This window comes from Talpa europaea, assembly GCF_964194135.1.
Source record: "Talpa europaea genome assembly, chromosome: 12".
NCBI classification, from domain to species: domain Eukaryota; kingdom Metazoa; phylum Chordata; class Mammalia; order Eulipotyphla; family Talpidae; genus Talpa; species Talpa europaea.
Genome location: NC_140079.1, coordinates 19477144 through 19498543, shown reverse-complemented (window position 1 = coordinate 19498543; position 21400 = coordinate 19477144). Strand labels below are relative to the sequence as shown.

Genomic DNA, 21400 nt, shown 5'->3' with positions numbered 1-21400 from the left:
TTACACACATTATGGATATAAATAACTGTCTTCGACCAGCAGCTGAATTGGGTGGCCTATTTTCTGAGCTGGATTGTGCCCCATAGTCTGGCTTCATAATTCAGTTGTATCACTGAAGTGAAGACACACAAAGCCCAGGCCCCTCTCACTGGTAAAGAATGTTGCTCACACCGATTCTAGAAAGTAGCTCATTAGTATCTAGAAGCAGCTTCCTGCCTGCCTCCAGAATCCCTACGTGACACTCCTTTCTCCGGGCAGAAGCCAGAAACTAGTGTCATTCCTTAACGGAAATACGGGGCTATTCCATTGTCCTTGCAATGAGGAAGATGGGGTTTTCCAGAATTAAGACTATTCCGTCCAGGCTCCTGATAGCCTCTCAGGGATCATGTGAGGCTGAAAGGTGGGGGTAGGAGACAAGAGATGAGGTCCAGCTTCTCCTTTACGGGGATAAGGGCTATAATTATACTAGTCCCTAACTTCTACAAACTGAGCGAATGGGCCTAGACCCTAGCAAAAGGGGGCCAAGGGCAGAATGGTACTTAGGGATGAGAAACGGGCCTGGCTAGAGCTTAGAGTATGTATGTGTATATGTATCTGCGCGTGCGTATCTATATATATGGTTTTGTTAGGTTGTGTGTAAATTTGCAAATTGTTTCGTGTGTGTGTATGCGTGTGTGGGGGTGTGTGTGTGTACAATAAAGCTTAATTGTCCCAGAAATCTTGCATTGCTTTTTATTCATCATGGTACCACGTTAGCCTGGGGCCTCTAGAATTGGAGTTGCACCGAAAGGAAAACAAAACGTTTGGTGGTTGGAGTGGGGTGACGGGATTACTTCTACTTTTGAGCAAACAGCTCCAGCTCTAGCTGAGGGCTATAGTCACCCTAATCAGCAAAGCAGCCCTGCTCCAGCAGCCCGCTGGGCCTAGCAGGCTGACAGGAAGCTGTAGCCCTTTTTCATTGTCTTCTGGACACTCAGGTGCCCCGGAAGTAGCAGCACGACTTAGGAATGAAGATGGGCCTCAGCACTTGGTCCTAGAGCTACCCTGTGTTTTACCTCCTACCACGGATGAGCAAGAACTCAGGTCTTGCTACAACAAAAGAAACTTTATTTAAAAATATTTTTTTTTTTTACAGACAGGTGCTTGAAAAAGCTCTTTAGTTAATTGTGTATGGAAATGAAAAAAATTAATAAATAACATTAGTATAACAGACCTCTAAACATAATACATTGGCAAAAACAAACTGGATTTAAAATGAAAATGAATCTTAAAGCTCTGCTATTCTCTGTAAGAATATTTACCTTCTGTTTTTTCTTATTCTTTACAGGTGAGAATGATTAAATACTGCTATTATAAATTTTTTTTATATTAATGACACATTTTTAAAATAGCCCACAAAAATTCACCTAAGTTTTCATTTTGTTTTATTTTTAACACTGATATACAAATTGGGATTCTTCATTTTGCAGAAAGCATCAAGTTCTCTCCAGCCCCACCTAGGCCAAGAAGGTCAAAATCCTGAATAAGGAGAACTTTAGAAAGCATGATTTTCTATCTCCCTATTCTATATTAGTTAAAAAGCAGGGGAAAAATGAGAAAAGTAAAAGAAATAAGTAAAACATCATTACATAGAAAACTTTTTTTCACCATAACCGAGAGTGGCCACAATACCAAAGACAGGCTTCTGGTACATGGTCCTTGCGGCTTTTTCCAAGAAAAAACTAGACCCTGGAAGAGGGAACTAGCTGCTTAATGCTTTAAGACCAAAATTTTCTAAGGAAAGGAAGCCACGTGTGAAGAGAGAGGCAGGAGAGTTAGGTCAGTTCAGGATCCAGCACAGAGAAAAGACAACCCCTTACTCAAGAAGAGTCCATTCTATACTTTCCCATGCAGTTGGGTCATTAATAGGACCAGAAGCTGGGACACTTGAAATGTCTGGAGTGTACCTGGAAATCATGGAACATTCTGTCTCCTTGCGGGAGAAAGGTCATTCAACCTGTAAGTGAGATTCCAATTGGAACCAGCTAAACGAGCGCAGGGTACAATGCTTATTTCCTCCAACGAGAATTCGGCAGGGAGAGACCACCAACAGGCTGCCCCCGGCTGCCATCTCTCCAGTCACACTTCCTCTTCCCTAGACTGTAGAGAAGACTGACACCCAAGGTAGAGGAGCTAAGACTCTGGTATTTCCATATTAAGTCCTAAAATGCAGCCTGAGATACAGTGCTGCCTTAGAAAGGCACAAAATGTTTGGCTTTTTTTTTTCTTCAATGTGCTAAAAATTGTTGTTTTGAATAAAGGAAAAAAGATATGTAAGGTTAAAAATCCCAAGTCACCACAGTCAGATAGCAGATGTAGGGGGTACCTCTTGGCTGCCATGTCCCTACCACATGTTTCAGCAGGAGGTCAAGGTCAAAACACTAAAACAATGCCAAGGGTAGGTCAAGGGACATCCACTCTCCTGGGCATTGTGCCTGCAGACTTACCCAGACAGCAAAAGGAAGAAGCCAAGGAATTGAAAACACATGGTCTACAGACTCATAAGTAGTTTACCTCTTCAGTTTCAAGACAGTCAGAAAGCATGGCTACCCTCACCTATAACAGGTCAGAGATGGGTGGGGGCGGGCGGGAAATGATATCTAGGGCACATTAACACATATGTAAGAGTGCCAGGCATGGGCACACACTCCACTCCACTCTAGGGCCTGAGCATAGAAGCAGTGTGAGGCTGGAGGAGTTGTGTAGAGCATGGATTGAACAATACTCCTCTCTGCCCTCCAAATCTGGTTTAGGAATGGAAGGAGAACTTGAGAGAGGCAATGGGAAAAGTGCCTCTCAAAGTCATTTTGGGGGCTGAATCAAGAATATGGGGCCTAGCAATCAGAACTCCGCCTATTTGTTAGGGTGTCAAATCAGTAGGAGATCTGAGGTTGGCTCTGAAATTTTGCTCTGTACAAATACAAGGAGTGATCAACCAGATTTTTTTCAAGCACTGTATGAGGGAAGGGGCAGTAAGATCTCCAAACAGCTGTTAGTCTGTTAGTCAACAGCTGGCTCCTCAGCAAGACACTTTCCATCTGACTATGAACGCTCCTCTAAACAAAGCTCTCTGCTCCTCCCTGACCCTACTGCTGCATCCCTTACTCTTGTGCTACTTTTCAGAATCAAGAAAACACTGGTACTCCCTTTGGAAAGCAAACTCAGATTTCCCAGGACATTGAAGGCATAGGGCATGCTGTCCCTCTGCTACTTGATACTGGAACCTAGATTAGAAAATCAAAAGCGAGGTCTGACAATTCACCCTTCCTCAAGTGCCTCAATGTGTATCTTTGGATTAGGTTTTTTCCTGGGTCTATCATATGACTCCAGTAGTTGACAAAGTTTTAAGTGATTATGAAAGGCCTTAATAACTCAGGGCAGGCTCTAGGATGAGATAAAAATAAAAAAGTTCAGGCCAGCAGATGCATAATTTTAAAAATCAAAAGATAAAGTCTTTATATATAGGACTACAAAGAAAGTAACCGGACTGGGAAGGGCAGCCTGTCTAAAGAGCGCTCAATAAAGAGTCCGACACTGGCATCAACATCTAATTTACATCCTGGCAAACATCCCAACTATTACACATTCTTACTGCCTACAGCAAAGTACTTTCTTAGGCATCTAGGAAGGCTCGCCTAAGAATATCATAGCAGAGCTCCCCTCATACTGGAAGGACCAAACGAAAGGGTGAGGAGGAGGGCGCAGTGGAACACAGGTCATGGGCCACAGGATAAATATATTTTCAGTGCTAAAATCTGACAAGAGCCCAGAAGTCCATGGGTGGTGGCTACAGTGTGATTCGTGATTTGTGATCTACTCTCTAAATGATGTGAAAGAAGGTTAAAAACCTGAGAATGAATGAAAGCTAAGAAATGCCACCTAAGAACAGACTAGCTCTAAGATAAGGGAAACTGATCCTAGCGAGGGAGGTAAGAAATCTTGGATGCTGAGACTGAGAAAGGGACAAAAAAGAACGAAACAAAGAAAGGAAGTAACCTGAATTAAGAATTCCTTTGCTATTCCAGAAATGGCCCCATGCCTGCCTTTCTACTCTCAAAGAAGCAGTACGATAGCAGTTTTACTACTCAAGTATTTTTGGGGTAGCTATATAGTCTATACCCTCTTCTGTGGGCCCACTCTACTCCCACCTGTTGTCCATGTGGTAAGGTCAACCGCTCGGGGCAGATACCTGACTGACGGGCTGGACTGCTCGATTCTTTCTGGAAGATATGAACCAAGAAGCACTGGGAATCTGTTAGTAGTGAACCCTAGAACTGGAGGGTATGTGAACTTGAGGGTTAGGTTTAGGGTTAGGGTTGGGGTCATGCATGCTGATAAACAGATTGACAAGCAGGAGAAAGGATTTGGGGCAAAGCTTTACAGTTCTAGCTCAGTTCTACTTATCACAGGTTCTATGAAATACCCTGCATCCTTACAACTCCCTCCTTTCATTAGATTCAATACTTCTCTTTCATCCAAATGATTCCTAAACAAGACAGTTAAAGATGCAACCTAGAACTTCTTCAAGTATACACCTACCCCCATTTTATTAAATGACTTTACACATGTCTAAAGAAAGACTGCTAACATAGATTGGGGACAAAGTAGTGACAGTTATGTTATAAACTGATACTTGAGATGGAATTTCTAAAGCTTAAAAGTCTAGAAAAATGATGATGTGTTAATTTTGACACTGCCTGTTAGCTCTCTAAGTCTCTTAATCCAGGAGCTACAGACTGACCTTTCTGAGCTCAATCTGTTTTAGGGAGACCCAAACAACTGGTTGAAGATCAGGACCCAAAGATAGGTCCCATCCCTGACCCACACCTTCATCCCTTCTAAGACACAGGGTCAGCTGCAAAGGTTGTTGAAGGACTGGAAAACAAGTTTCAAATAGAATGGGAGATGGTGACAGATCCCGGAAATGTGAAAAGGAAACTTCCCGACATGGAGGACTAGAGACACAGCAGCTCAGTAAAAAGATCAAGGAAGGCACTAGATTGGGAAGGAAGCCTGTGGACTAAACACATGATTTGCTAAGCATTTGCTTAAACATTTAACTGTCCTATTGCACAACTCTGAACCAATATACCCCTTATCCAACCAAACAGATTCCACTGAAATAAGTAAAAATGATGGGTACCCATGAGACTGACACTGAGTTACCTCTACTGAGACATTATCAAAGTGACAGGAAGACAATAAAAGTTCATCAGAGACTCTCGAGCTGATTTTAACTGGAACAGCTCCATAAGGAAATACACATCTTCATAAAAGAACTGTGAATAAAAATTGCAGTCTTACTGGGAAGGGGTACTTTAGGGCCAAATGCAAGTGCTGGACAGCCCACAGCTAATCCCCAGCATCAGTAAATCACCATGTGGTAGCAGGAAAAAACACAAAGGTAACACTTCTGGCACATGGTCATCTCTTACAAACATCTGCTGAATGAACAAATGAACTGTGACAGGCAGACCAATGGTTCAGATACCATTGTTCTTTGGGCAGTGGTCATTTCTGAGTCAGAAAGGCCAATGGCAAGAAGGGGGATTTATAGTTTGGGAAGGTCTATGACCCTCTGACTTTCATTATGTGAGGTAGGAGAATACTCGGCATTAACACCATTGCTGATCACATACAAAAAGGTCTAGATCTTGTTAATGGTGTCTTAAAGGGTATATATAGTTGGTCCTTAATTTGCAAGCAAATTTACAAAAATTCATTAGTAAGTTTGCTATTTGGACCATAAAATATATCTTAATTTTCTATAGAGGAAATAAATACTTTAAGTATGAAGAATAACACCCCCTCCCCAATATATTTTTAATCCACAAAACAGCTAACTGATACTAATAGAACTATGCCACATCCTGGGCCTAACATTGAGAGTCTGTGTAAGAAGAGAAAGAGAGTTGAATATATAGAACACGGTTGGGCAAGAGAATGGCCAGCCACAGGTATATATCACTATTTACACAGATATTAACAAATAAATGCTGGGACGATAAACTGTCCAATTTATTATTTGTGTAAAGGGAGGCAAAGAGCCCACAGGTTTTTCCACCATAATCCACACTTTACTTGAATGGAAGGAATATTGGAGGGGCTACTGACTACCTATTGCAAAGCAGCCATCCAGTAACCAGACAGGCTATGTAGAGAGACTTGGGAAGACATAGGGAAAGCAGGGGAGAGTGGTCTGAACAACTAGCCTAATGCACATCAAAGTTGCTTTTACCTTATCCACCTGACAGCTGGCAGAGGAGTTACCATTTGCACCTAGGAGGTGGAAAGGGGATGAATTTGTCAAAAATGGCAAAACGCTAAGCCAGCTTGGGGAAAGGACAATTTTTGTCAAATTCAGAGCAGAGCCAAAGAATTTAAAAGTTGCCTTACAAATGGAGGATGATGGTCGTGTTACTGGTTCTTAGTCAAATGAAATTTTAAGAAATTAAAGTTTTGGAAATATCCTCAAAGCAAGAGGATGTAAAAACCTTCCTGAGGTTCACCTGCCAATCTCAAGCATGAACCCAGGCCCCCCCTCAGAGTGCCCAACAAGAAAAGCCCCATATAATGGTCTAAAACCTTGAATGCCTGCAGACCCATAGCTAACGATGGGCAAGTCGACCAATGGTGCACAAGTTCTACACAGGGCCCTGACACCCCAGTTTCAGAGCTGACTCAAACTGTCACACAGGTCTTCAGTTAGAAAAAGAAAGGATGAACCTGCTCTTAGTCTATATAAGCTAGGACATAATCTCCAAAGAAGAGAATTTTGGAGGCACTGGAAAGGCAAAAGATAAGAAGAACCAGGGCTTTGCTCTCTTAATAGCTCCATAAGATTTGATTGCCCATAGACAGACTATAGGCAGTAGCTACAGAAAAGGGGAAATTTCAGCACAAGCAGGAATGAAAACTGTTGCTATTTTTCCTATTCTTTGTTGGGGCCTTCAACATTTAAAAAAAAAAAAAAAAAACAACCTCATAACCAAATGTTACCACAGACACAATACTATACTATTCTGGCTTTTACAAGGAGATGCTCGCTTGTTTCCAACTCACTGCCACTTTCCCTGCTCTTTCATTCCCATTAAGACTTCCCACAGCTGTTGCCATGTAGAAGAGACCCTACAGGGCAACCACAACAACTCAATAAGAAGTCCAGTGCTATCTACTAGGTCAAGGTAAATGGCTCTGAGCCAAGAGGAGAAAGCCAAAAGATCCAAGAGGAACTAAAGTCAAGAGTGAGAAAACATTTTAGCTCCAAAGATGACAAGGTGGAAGAGAAACAGATCTAAAGGAATCATTTCTACCTGGATCTAAAGAGAAAAGTCCAATTTAGATTTCCAGGAGAGCAGATTTATCAAAGAACAGGCTAGCTTGCTTCTGAGGAGGATAGTTACATACTCCCAGGGAAATCAGCAAAGACTCAAGGGCTCAGGTAGCAGCTACAGGAACTGACTAATGGTGCTGCACACATGACTCTGGTTTTTCCTTTGAACCTGCAATTACACAAACTGCTGGGTTTTACACATATTGGCTCTGACTATGGTAAAATCATCATACTAAGTGATGTCTAATAACCAGGGAAAACACAATCATTAAAGAGTACATAGACCTAAGGTGGAGAAGAAAGGGGAAGGAAAGGGGGAAGGAGATGTTACATTCCCAAAGCCACAGGCACAAGAGAAGCCACGTCACCAGGTGGCACCGATGTAGGAAAGGTGCCCATTATCAGCAAAATGCTGTGCTATCACCACCGTGGGTAGTATCCCCAATTCCTTAAAGAAAAAAATTGACTCTGAACTTATAAACTGGCTCAAGTTCAAAGGGAGACATCCATATAAGCTGAAATTAATGAGTCATTGGGAAGAAAAACTGAAGAGATTAATTTTTATCGTCTACTTGTGCATGTTTTTGTGTAACAAGGTAAAGAGCATGTGAATAAAGCTTCATAAAAGCTTCATGATATTAGGGTGAGAAAGCCATGCTGGAAACAAAAGTTCTTTCCTTCCCCATTAAGTAGAAAAACTCAAGACCTACATCAGAACACATACCTGGCACCAAGGCAACGGACTCCCACAGACTCTTTTCTGGGGAGGGCATGGAATGTATTTGAAGGCCTCTATCTCAAATCAGTCATTACATAATTAGGATAATTAAAACATCTTAGTTTAACAGACTCAATGTTCCTATAGAAACAGTGCTTTGGAGTGACCAGTGTTAGCTGCTAGTATCAAACATGACGATAATGATATAACAACAGTACTTTTTTCCCCACCTATCTACCAAACAAACCAACACATCACACATAATAAAAGAACATCCTATAAGCCACTTGGCTTCAATCAGGCTGGTCACAACAAGCCCACTGCCAATGACGGACACCAAGGAGGAGGAGGAAATAGGGGAAAGGAGAGAGGGAGGGTGTTCTAAAAATACAAGACTTTAGCTATGCACATGATAATCCAAGCCAAAGGGGAGTGTTGATGCTGTAATACACATTGGGGTTGAGTATAATACCACAGTAGATGGAAGTCTTTAAAAGATTCCTTCCTAAACCTCTTGTGCTAATTCCCTGCCTGGGATTAACACAGACAGCAGGTTAATCTTATAATCACAGGACACACACAAAGACAGACACACAAACACACACAGACACACACACACACACACACACCCTTCCATAACCCAGGAAAGTCTAAGTCCTTAATTAGGATCTACAGCACAATACTTCTACTGCTGCTTTCTGGACTGTTCCCCAGGTAGGTTACCATTAAATAAAAATCCACACTCTCTCAAGTGGGGACTGAAGGACACCTGCAAATGTACTCTCAAAACAAGTAAGATAATAAAACACACTAGCTGCTCCATTTTCTTTCCACTGCTTTGAAATCTTGGAACCACAGGCGTGATATCTCACAGGAAGGGCAAGACTTCATTGTCAAGTCTCCATGGAACCTCTGCCCTTTTAGGTGCTACTGGAGTAGGAGCTCTCGGCTCATTGGTCCTCTAAAGCTGCAAAAGGGAGGTAATGTGCTAGGTGGCTACATGAGCAGGAGAAGAAATAGAAACAAATTCTCGGAGGATATTTTTGGCCATTTCAATGTTGTTGTGGGCAATGACCAAAGCTTTCTGAATGTCCTGGTAGGAATATCCCTGACTCATGAGCTTCTCAATCTCACTGGAAAGCTGTGGTGAGGCGGAGGCAGCAGCAGCGGTGGAGGAGGCAGCACCACCTTGCTGACAGCTACCTGCTTTTCGTTCAGAGTTGATTCTCCGAGGGAATGGTTTGGGAGGTCTCTCAGGAACTTGAGAACCCTCCGTGAAGTCTAGAAGAAATCAGAAAGAATGTATTTGCAAATCTGGAAGGGAATCCTCATTCATGTCAGCAATAACAACAACAATGTACTATCAAGACTATCGCTGATCTACACTGTAAGTTGGGTACATGTGCTCCTCGGTCACAGGGCTGGTTCTATGGGTTTAAGGGTTTTAGTGTATAGTCTCCTTTCTATCACAGCAGGGGCAATCTTCTAAATATACCATGCACCTGTTCTACTAACACCAACCAATGCTGTCATAGGCACGGAACATCTGCATTTGTATCATACTTTACACTTAGTAACAGGTTTCGCACACATTATTGCCTAGATTATTTTTTTAAAATTTTGAGAGGGCTACACCAGACATTGAATGTCTCCTTTTAACAAGTAAGTAAACAGAAAGAGGCTTAAATTGTAGTGAAAAAGCATTAAACAAGGCTGCGTGGGTAAGGATGGGTGCTTATTTGGGTAACTGGAGGCTGTGTATCTTTTTCACCAGCTGTCCTGAAGGCTGTCTTTAATTTTCATGTGACAGTAACTCTGGCTGTTGCCCTCCCCAGGAGCCACAGGTGCAAGAAGAGCAGCCCAAATGGAGGCTGGCTCCAGGCCAATCTGGTATGCTCTCCAGACCAGCATGCATCCCTGGCAATGGGGTGGGCCCAGAAGTCAGGAATTAAGGTCTGAACCATCAATACTGTCACTGTTACAAACGCACTCTGAGGAGCCAGAAGTCTCTTCTACCACAGCATAAGAGAAGACAGGATTTAAGAAACAATCTCATTTCTAAGTCTGACAAAATCCTGAAGAGTCTGACTATGTTTAACTTCCTAATTTGGGAACTAAGACCAGTTTCTTCCCATTTAGACATAATTTTTATTCTACTACTTCTACTTACTGACTTACCATTACCATGTAGTCGTCTCTATTTTAGTATAAATTAGGAGCCACATAGCAATTCACTATAAACCCAAGGTAGCCTGGAGACTCACTTGTTGTGGAATCACCATCCAGAGACAACCAGCCAAAGGAGGAGCTGGCATTAGAGATATCTGAGAGAGTTCGGCGGGCCAGCACTGCTGGCACAGGTGGCTTGGGGACATCATACCCATCGTCCTCATTTTCTGATTCCTCAGGACCAGTGTTGGCATGAGTTGCAGGCAAATTCCCTTCACCTAGAGAAAAACTTGTGTGGTTATTTTCTTCTTCTAATATACTTCATCTTCTAACACATCTCAGTATAAGGACATTGGGTCACTCGTGCATGTACCGACCCAGTTCCTGAATGTCTACTACAGGCCAAATACCATGTGAGGCCCTGTGGGCACAGATAAAAGAAATAGAGAAAATAAGATCTGCACCAATCCTGCAAGCTCTATTTTTTGAGCATGTCAAAAACTACCCTGGCCAAGGTTAATAGCCGTGGGTGCCAAAGACTCAAGAGTCAATTCACAGCATTCATTCAACATTTTTATCTGCAGTTCACCTTGGACGGTCAGCCAAAGGGCCCTGTGCATGCTGCCTTCTTGACCTTTCACCTTGGTAAGCTAGTTAACATGGGAACTGGGTACTCACCACCCACATACAAAAGAATTTCATCAATGCTAAAAAGGACCAGGAATAAAAAGGAGCTGTCAGTATTGCAGGTTCAGGCCATATAACAAAAATGTCTCCAAGCCTTAGAGGATAAAAAAGCCCAAAAGGAACTAGCTCTGTGACCGTAAATGACTGTAAATAAGAGGAGAGGGTTTTATTGCGAATGGATCAAAGATATTTTGGGGGGAAATAGAAAAGACATCTACTTAAATAAAACTAATAATAAAGGTTCAGTCCTTGGGCACAACATTGATTTTTAAAGTAGAATCTCTACTTACCAAAGGTGCCACTCTCTGTGACTGATGGGGCAGCCTGAGACTGAATATTATACATTGCTTCATATGTACAGCTATCAATCTGCTGGTCACAATCACACGCTCTGAACCGGAAGGAAAGGAACAATAATTTTCAGAAATAGAACTATTATTTGCAAACTTAATAAGATTCATCTATTCACAATCACTCCAGATCCTGGTTCTATCAAGATAACACATTCTGGGGCCTCCCTGGTGGTGCAAGGGCTTAAGCATCAGCACTATGAAGCAATCCGCAGCTACTGCAGCATGAGTTCGATCCTGGCCAGGGAGATGATCCACATGGCACAGTAGGACTCTCCACTTTCGCCTGCTACTCCCCTCAGCAGTACATTTCAGTCAATCTGCCTGTTCTGTTCCCCACTCTGTCTCTGGTGAATACTCTCACCCCCCACCCCTGCACCTCTGGCCTGTACCCAGTCTTGTATGCAAAAATAAATAAATCTTTAAAAAAAAGATAACACATTCTTTTTTTACTATTATCATTAATAAATATTGTAAGACTGACTTTAACAAATAATAGATGTGTATATTTATGAGAGTACTGTGATACTGAGGAAACATGTGGAATTGCTTACAGCTATAAGAGGCTTAAACATTAAGAGATAGATAGATCTGCTCTAATTATGGCTGGATAATCCCAAATGCAGGCAGTAAGCCAAGTACAAATGCTGTTAACTAAATTCCAAAATAGGGTTGTTGTGAACCTACCGTGAACCCTGGTTTGCCTCCAAAGGTTTTTGAAGCCCTACAGGCCTAGAGGAGGGAGTCATATACTCTGTGTCTTCCTCACTTTCACACTGCTCCCCGGGTGGCAGCTTTGGCACAGGAAGGGGCCTGGAAGGTGAGTAATAAAATGAAAGACAGTGAAAATAGAAACAATTAACAAGCTGGAAAACCCTCCAGTATGTGGTTTCAAAACAGAGCACAACTAGAAAAAGAGAAAGCAAAATATATGCCACCAAGGGAACCATTGTTACCCCTGGTCAAGATAAGTAAAATATTAAAAACACACTAACCTATAATTTCACTTTCCACCTGAGAAAATTATTACACTATGTTATTAGTATACAGGGCTAATACCAATTTGTCCCAGTATAAGTGCTGGTATGCCAGTTTATTCTTTCCTAGGCACAAAACCAGAAAAAGCAGGTGTCTTTCTGACAATATGCTAGGAATATATACCAAATCCCTGTTCTAAAAACTACCTGTAGTTTTCAAAGAATATACAAATTGTCAAAAGCTTTTTGATAAACTATCTCATAGTATAAATACTTTTTCTCCTTGTTTTATAATAAATAAAAAGTGATAAAGTATCTTAGTAGTTAGCATTTAATCTGGGACTACATCCCAGATCTTCTGACTCCTGCTTCGGGAAGCTTGCCATTACACTCACACATAACTCTCACTGAGAAGATTTTGAAATAAAACTTCTGCCACCTCACCTCACCCCCTTGAAACTAGACAAAGATAAAAACCAAAAAAAACACCCCAACCACCACAAAACCAAAAATCCAAACAAAAATCCCAATTATATAAAAAACATGCTGCGAACTGAGTTTGATTATCAGCCAGGGAGCTAACCGACGTGGCACAGCAGACCTCTCCTGGCTCGCCCGCTGCTCCCTCAGCAGTGTATTTCAGTAAATCTGCCTGTTCTACTCCCTGCTCTGTCTCTGGTGAATCCTCCCACTCCCACCCCCACACCTCTGGCCTATACCTCAGTTCTTCTATGCAAACAAACAAAAATTATACAAAAGGAAACACATATACACAAATCTGCTTCTGGAAATGTAAGTTACTAAGTATTTCTCCTTCTTATACTTTTTTGGATATTCTAATGTTCAATTTTTCCTAATTATAAATTCAGTTGCTGCTTTTCATAAAACACAAATGCTTCAGGAATCTAACACAGAGTAACAGTACCCTATAACCTCACCTGAGATTTTTTTCTTTTTTTTTTTAACAGATTCCTTTTTTTTTTTTAAAGATTTATTTATTTATTTATACAAGCACTGGGTATAGTCAGAAGCGGGGGAGGGTGAGAGAATTCACCAGAGCCAGAGCGGGGAGCAGAGCAGGCAGACTGAAGTACACTGCTGAGGGGAGCAGCAGGCGGCAGGAGAGCTCTGTGCGCCATGTGGGACCCTCCTCCAGTGGCCAGGGAGCAGCTGAGGATCGAACCGGCGCTGCAGAGGCTGCGGGCAGCTTCGCAACCCAGCGCTCAACCGCTGCGCCACCGGGGAGGCCCTGAGATTTTTTCCTTAATGTATACATAATACTCTTATTTGTAGATAGCATGCTGAAATTCTGAGATGAAAGTGTACTGGTATCTACAGTATGCTTTGAAATGTATCAGATGTAATACAGACTGATGGATGCAGAGGTAGATGGGAAAGATGGATGGATGGATAGAGAAAATGTGTGATAAAACAACTATAATAAAGTGTTAATAACAGAAACCATGTGGTAAGTATATGGATGTTCACTGTAAAATTCTTTTACCTTTACATTAGTGGGAAAACAACTCATAAAAGATTAAGAAAAAATACCAAGTATGGTAAAGATGTAGCTAAATGAGTACTTTCCTCCATAGTTGGAGAAATAAAATATTTGCATGTTTCTAGAGTATAATTCAGCAGAAGTATTTAACTAAAATAAACATGTACACCTTTGGACTTAGAAATTTTATTTCTAAGAATTTTACCTAACAATGTAGCTATAGAGTAGTAAAAAAATAGGCAACAACCTGTCAAATAATATTGCATTGAATAAATATATTCTGAATTACACATACAGCAATGTACTTCAGGTCAACTGTGTCCCTCATTACCCTAGAGATTCCAAGCAGGAATCTTGGAGGCCTATTTCTGCTTCTATCATAATAAGCCTGGTCTTACTTATTTTACCAACTGAGGTTCCACTTAAATCAGTTATATTCTTTTGCAGTCATCTGAAAATCACTGTAGTAGAATATATAATGACATCCTAAGATATTTAACATATTTCTAGTGAAAAACAATAAACAGTACATGATTCATACATGCAAGAATGCGAATAAACGGGCCTCCCCCGGTGGTGCAGCAGGTTGAGCGCAGTGCTGTGAAGCTGCTGCAGCCTCTGCAGCACGGGTTTGATTCCCGGCCGGCCAGGGAGATACCCACATGGCACGGCAGACCTCTCCTGCCTTACCTGCTGCTCCCCTCAGCAGTGTCTTCTGTCTGTCTGCCTGTTCTGCTCCCCACTCTGTCTCCAGTGAATGCTCTCACCCTCCATGCCTCTGAATGTACCCCAGTTCTTGTATAAATAAAAATAAATCTTTAAAAAAAATGCCAATAAACATATATCAAATTGCTAACTGATTCTCAATAAAGATTATGAATAAAAACTTTTATTTCTTTAGTGTTGCAGTATTATTTTCTTTTCTTTAATGTAGAAGAACTGGGCTATAGGTCATAGGTGTGGGGGTGCGAGGATTCACCAGAGAAAGAGTGGGGAGCAGAACAGGTGGATCCACTGAAATACACTGCTGAGGGGGGCAGTGGGCGAGACAGGAAAGGTCTGCTGTGCCATATGTGGGTTAGCTCCCTGGCCGGGGATCAAACTCAGGCCACAGAGGTGATAGTGCTGAGACTTAACCCCTAGGCCACGAGGGAGGGCCTGCAGTATTATTTTCATAAAGAGAAAAACATCATTAAAAGTGCAATCAAAAAATTCCAATTCTAATTTCTTGTGTTGTATTAATATGTAAGATTGCACTACTTTCTCATAAAGCATTTTGACAATACAACTATAAAACCAGGGCCTCCCCTGGTGGCACAGGCGGTTGAGCGCAGCACTGTGAAACTGTCTGCAGTCTCTGCAGAGCCGGTTCGATCCTGGCCAGCGAGGGTCCCACACGGCGCGGCAGACCTCTCCTGTCTCACCCGCTGCTCCCCTCAGCAGTGTATTTCATCAGTCTGCCTGTTCTGTTCCCCACTCTGTCTCTGGTGAATCCTCTCACCCTCCCGCAAATCTGGCCTGTACCCTGGTTCTTCTATGGATAAATAAATATAAAAAACAAAACTATAAAACCAAAGCAAATTTATTATAGTAAAAGCTTTAAACTAAATAAATATCCAACAATAGGGTAATGGCTAAATATTTGGTATTATAGCCCTGTTATATACTATGTAACTGTAAAAGTAAGGATTTTGAAGAACTTTTTAAATGATAGCAAATGTCCAAGACATAATTTTAAGTTTAAAAAAGGGGCAATATAAAACTGTACCTTGATCTAAAATACATATTTTACATTTCTGCAGCCTTTGCCCAAGTATTATCTAAGCCTCTGCTTACAACAGCTACATAAACAGTATAAAATACCAAAGAAAGAAGGCATTTGAGAACCATTGGCAACAGTCAAGAATTTAGAGGCCAAGATTCTGGAGAGAATACACTGAAATAAATCCCGTTAGGGGTTTCTAATTAAGGGCTTGATGAAGTTTTCTAAAGATATTAATAGGGTGGGAAGAGAAGGACTGGAATTTCAGGGTACTATGAAGGCCAGAATATGTGGAGCCAAAAATCCTCGAGAAGGGAACAGCAGAGAAGTAGGTTTGAAATTCTGCCTGTAATTTTCCTCGGAAGTTACTGCTAATCTCTACCTGTGTAAGCATGGGACTGGATTCTGAGAAACCATATAGTAAGCAGCAGTGAAGAGCTGCACAAATACTTTAGTTGTCTTGCCAAGATGGAGAGACAAAGTTGAAGTAGATGAGGCTTTAAACGAATTACAATTCATATTTTTGATTTTTAAAAAAAGATGGACAATCTTATGAGAAAACTAGAATCAACAAATTCTTAAATTCAAAAGGAAATTCCAGAATCCAAAAACACAGTATCTGAAAATGAAAATTCAATAGATGGGTTTAGCGCAGATTAGAAATGGCAAAAGAAAAGAACTTAATACAGACAGTACAGACAGGAAAAATTAAATCTTTTTATAATACCACATCCAATAAAACATGTAAATTAGTCTAGAAAACCAACAACAATCAGCAATTTAAAATTACTATGATTTTAATTTGAGAACATCAGTTTCATAGCACTGATTTTAAATCTTTTTTTTTTTTTAATACAAGCACTGGGTACAGTCAGAAATGATGGAGGGTGAGAGAATTCACCAGAGCCAGAGCGGGGAACAGAACATGCAGACTGATGAAGTACACTGCTGAGGGGAGCAGCGGGCGGCAGGAGAAGTCTGCGCACCATGTGGGACCCTCCTTCGGTGGCCGGGGAGCAGCCAGGGATCGAACTGGCACTGCAAAGGCTGCGGGCAGCTTCACAACCCAGCGCTCAACCGCTGTGCCACCGGGGAAGCCCTGATTTTAAATCTTTAAAAGGGCCTACCTGGTGGCCTATAGGTTAAGTCTTTTTTTTTTTTTTAAAGCAATTTTTTTTTTTTAATAGAGGCATGTTTATTTATTTGTTTGTTTGTTTTGTTTATACAAGCACTGGGTACAGTCAGAAGCACAGGAGGGTGAGAGAATTCACCAGAGCCAGAGCGGGGAGCAGAGCAGGCAGAAGGACCGAAGTACACTGCTGAGGGGAGCAGCGGGCGGCAGGAGAGGTCTGCGCGCCATGTGGGACCCTCCTCCGGTGGCCGGAGAGCAGCCGGGGATAGAACCAGCGCCGCAGAGGCTGCGGGCAGCTTCGCAACCCAGCGCTCAACCGCTGCGCTACCGGGGAGGCCCTATAGGTTAAGTCTTAGAGCTATCACCCCTACAGCCTAATTTCCATCCCCATCCAGGGAGCTAACCCACATAAAGCACAGCAGACCTCTCCTGTCTTGCCCACTGCTCCCCTTCTTAGCAGTGTATTTCAGTAAATCTGCCTTTTCTGCTCCCCACTCTGTCTCTGGTGAATCCACTCATCCTCCTTGCACCTCTGGCCTACACCCCAGATCTACATTTAAAAAAAAAAAAGAGAGAAAAAGAGAATTAAATCTTTAAAAAAATTTTAAATTCATTTACTTTTATTTATTTATTTATTTTTAAAGATTTATTTTTATTTTATTTTATTTATTTATTTATACAAGCACTGGGCACAGTCAGAAGCATGGGAGGGCGAGAGAATTCACCAGAGCCAGAGCGGGGAACAGAACAGGCAGAAGTACCGAAGTACACTGCTGAGGGGAGCAGCGGGCGGCAGGAGAGGTCTGCGCGCCATGTGGGACCTTCTCCTCCAGTGGCCGGGGAGCAGCCGGGGGTTGAACCGGCACTGCAGAGGCTGCAGGCAGCTTCGCAACCCAGCGCTCAACCGCTGCGCCACCAGGGAGGCCCAAATTCATTTACTTTTAATAGATTCTTTTTCACAAGTGAAATTTTATACATGTGTTCGTATACCTATCTGTTTAGTTTGGGTGTATTTCTATAGTGTTTTGTAAGAAATAAGGTTTGAGCACTTGAAAAAAAAAGGAAAGACAGTAAAAGGAAAGAAAAACACAGAAATGAGCAAAAGAGCTATACTGAAAGGTCTAACATTTAGGTAACAGGATTTACAGGAGAGTCTATTTTAGTGGCCAAAATTTTCTAACAAGTAGTAGCAGGTAAATTCCTAAAACTGATTTAGAACATCAAACTATGAATTCAATAAACTCTACAAAACCTTAATTATACACACATATTTTAGTTGTTTTCTTTTTAAAGATTTATTTATTTATTCATACAAGCACTGGATACAGTCAGAAGCACGGGAGGGTGAAGAATTCACCAAAGCCAGAGCGGGGAACAGAACAGGCAGAGTGATGAAATACACTGCTGAGGGGAGCAGCCGGTGCGGCAGGAGAGGTTTGTCGCGCCATGTGGGACTCTCGCCTGTGGCCGGGGATCGAACCGGCAATGCAGAGGCTGCGGGCAGCTTCGCAGCCCAGCACTCAACCACTGCGCCACCAGGGGAGGCCCACATATTTTAGTTTTACATCTGTAACTATGAAGAAAAGCAACACTATAGTAAAACTGCTGAATTTCAAAGACAAAGAGCCTAAGAAATATCACTTTTAAAAGAGCTACACTAATCCTGTGTTAATTTCTCAATAGAAACAATGGAAGCCAGAGGGCAGTAATATTTTTTATGTGCTGAAACAAAATAACTCTACTTTAGAATACCATACTGAGTGAAAATACCTTTAAAAAAATTAAAGTTAGGGCCTCCCCGGTGGCGCAGCGGTTGAGCGCTGGGTTGCGAAGCTGCCCGCAGCCTCTGCGGCGCTGGTTCGATCCCCGGCTGCTCCCCGGCCACCAGAGGAGGGTCCCACATGGCGCACAGACCTCTCCTGCCGCCCGCTGCTCCCCTCAGCAGTATACTTCGGTCCCTCTGCCTGTTCTGCTCCCCGCTCTGGCTCTGGTGAATTCTCTCACCCTCCCGCGCTTCTGACTGTACCCAGTGCTTGTATAAACAAACAAACAAACAAACAAACAAACAAATAAATAAATAAATAAATAAATAAAAATGAATGAATAAATAAATCTTTAAAAAAAAATTAAAGTTAAATAAAAGATATTTTCAGTCAAATAAAGTTTGGGATTTTAAGAGTACTGGAACAACTGCATGCCTTCCCTCCCACCAAAAAGGATAACCTAGAGACAAATGGATAAATTCCTAGAAATACAAAATTCAGGGCCTCCCCGGTGGCGCAGCGGTTAAGCGCTGGGTTGCATAGCGGCCCGCAGCCTCTGCAGCACCGGTTCGAACCCCAGCTGCCGGGCGAGGGTCCCACATGGCGCACAGACCTCTCCTGCCGCCCGCTGCTCCCCTCAGCAGTGTACTTCGGTCCTTCTGCCTGTCCTGCTCCCCGCTCTGGCTCTGGTAAATTTTTCTCACCCTCCCGCAGTTCTGACTGTATCCTATAAATAAATAAATAAATCTTAAAAAAAAAAAAAAAAGAAATACAAAATTCACCAAGACTATATCACTAAGAAAAATAAAATATGAATAGATTTGTAACTAGTAGGGAAAGTGAATCAATATTCAAAAACTTCCCAACAAAGAAGTCCTGATGACTTCTCTGGTAAATTCTTTTCTTTAAAAAAAAAAAAAAATTATTTATGCATACAAGAACTGGGGTACAGGCCAGAGGTGTAGGGGGTGAGAGGATTCACCAGAGACAGAGTGTGGAGAACAGGCAGACTGACTAAAATACACTGCTGAGGGGAGCAGCAGGTGAGACAGGAGAGGTCTGCTGTGCCATGTGGGTAGCTCCCTGGCTGGCAGGGATCAAACTCATGCTGCAGATGTTAGGGGGAAAGGATGTCCTGAGCAAATTCCATACAGGCTTTGTGGATGCCACCCCTACTCCATCAAGACACTGGGAACTACAAATCCCAGGATCCCCAAAGGGAAGCTGCAAGGACCTAAGAGCGGAGTTATGCAGCTATTTTCTCAGTTTGTAAATAAAAACCAGCCATGTTAGTGGGGTCGGGGCTCACCTGGCTCCTGCTCTTGGCCAGGAAGTTTTGGTCTTGGCAGGTCACTTGGGATTCCAGGTTGGCAGAACAGGTAGGATGCATTTAAGAATTTATCTCCCCCTTTTCTCCCTGAGTTGTACATTTCTTCATTCCCCTTTCCTTGTCAATAAACCTTGGTTAACCTTTTGTGTGTGCCTGCAGTGTAAGTCCCTTTTAAGCATGCGGGCGAGGACCCACAGTCAGGAAACCCGTTTTAGAGCGGGGTTGCCCTGTAACACAGAGACTGCAGATAGCTTCACAGTGCTGTGCTTAATCCCTTGCACCATCAGGGAGGCCCAACAGTTAATAAATTAAAAAAAAAAAAAATCAACAGAATAAATTGCTTCTTTGAAAAGATTAATAAAACTGATCTATACATGCACACAGAAAAAGGAATGGAAAGAAATCATCCAAAACATAAAATTTTGATAATTTCTACAAGTACAAATACAGATCAGTTTTTCTTTTTTTTTTTTCAGCAGCACACAGCAAATTTATTAATAACAAGGGAAAGGGGAATAAGGAGATGCCAGTGCTGCATTTTAAAAGAGCAGGTTTGGGCCTCCCCGGTGGCGCAGCGGTTGAGCACTGGGTTGCAAAGCTGCCCACGGCCTCTGCGGCGCCGGTTCGATCCCTGGCTGCTCCCCGGCCACCGGAGGAGGGTCCCACATGGCGCGCAGACCTCTCCTGCCGCCCGCTGCTCCCCTCAGCAGTGTACTTCGGTCCTTCTGCCTGCTCTGCTCCCTGCTCTGGCTCTGGTGAATTCTCTCACCCTCCCGCGCTTCTGACTGTACCCAGTGCATGTATAAACAAAACAAACAAACAAACACATAAATAAATAAAACATGCCTCTATAAAAAAAAATTAAAAAAAAATAAATAAAAGAGCAGGTTTATTTAAAAAAGAGAAAAGGAAAAATAGGACATTTGCATAGGCACAAATGACAGTTCTTAAACGGCAAGAAGCTACCCTTTGGAAGGGGCAGGGTTATTAAGAAAGAGATGCCTGCATAGGGTAGTCTCGGGGCAAGATCTGCCTTTATTTTCTTGTTTATACTCCTCTGGGTTTTTTAAATTTTCTTTAAGTAAACTGTTTAAAAGTACCAACTCTATTATATGAAATATAGCTTTAGTAAATTTACCTGGCAGCCAGAGAATAAATGGCATTGGCAGATGCAGAAGGTTTGATTTTGGGGTGCTCACACTCTGGACCTACTAATGGGCTGTTATTCATATTCTGGAAAGAAAAGTATTAGAAAAAATATCTCTTATCATAGTTATCTCATTTATTTTAACTTATTCAAAATAAGAAGAACAATACTATAGACAGAGACCTCACTCCCACATCCCATACAATGTTTAAGAGCTACTATAGCTGACAAAACACAGTGGCTTTCAGGCACTTCTTTCAGGCTTTGTTTCATGCTCTCCTAAGGCTGTATCTAACCTGGCTGGTCCCTCTGCTCATAGCCAATGATTCTCCCTCCCCTTTCCCTACTTAACACCAGCTATATTAAAACCCCATTGCTATTTTTCAAATACATTCTCCCAAACTCACTTGCTTTCCTCTTCGCCCTGAAATGGTTTTCCCACAGAAATCAGTATTACTCATGCTTCCCATTACTTCAGGTCTTTTGCTCAGA

At 42.1% G+C, this 21400-nt stretch overlaps 1 protein-coding gene across 1 annotated transcript in view; it reads right to left on the bottom strand.

Annotated features, from left to right (window-relative positions):
- Window positions 1–9078: 9078 nt before the first annotated feature.
- CBL (Cbl proto-oncogene) overlaps window positions 9079–21400 on the bottom strand; it is a gene marked incomplete at its 3' end in the record, with an annotated part of 78260 nt that continues 65938 nt past the window's right edge. Inside the window, exons 12-16 of the mRNA XM_084251367.1 lie at window positions 20900–20994; window positions 11984–12109; window positions 11237–11337; window positions 10355–10537; window positions 9079–9371 (exon numbers count right to left, since the gene is read on the bottom strand). Of these exons, the coding sequence (XP_084107493.1) occupies window positions 9079–9371; window positions 10355–10537; window positions 11237–11337; window positions 11984–12109; window positions 20900–20994 (798 nt within the window). The remainder of the gene's footprint in view (window positions 9372–10354; window positions 10538–11236; window positions 11338–11983; window positions 12110–20899; window positions 20995–21400) is intronic.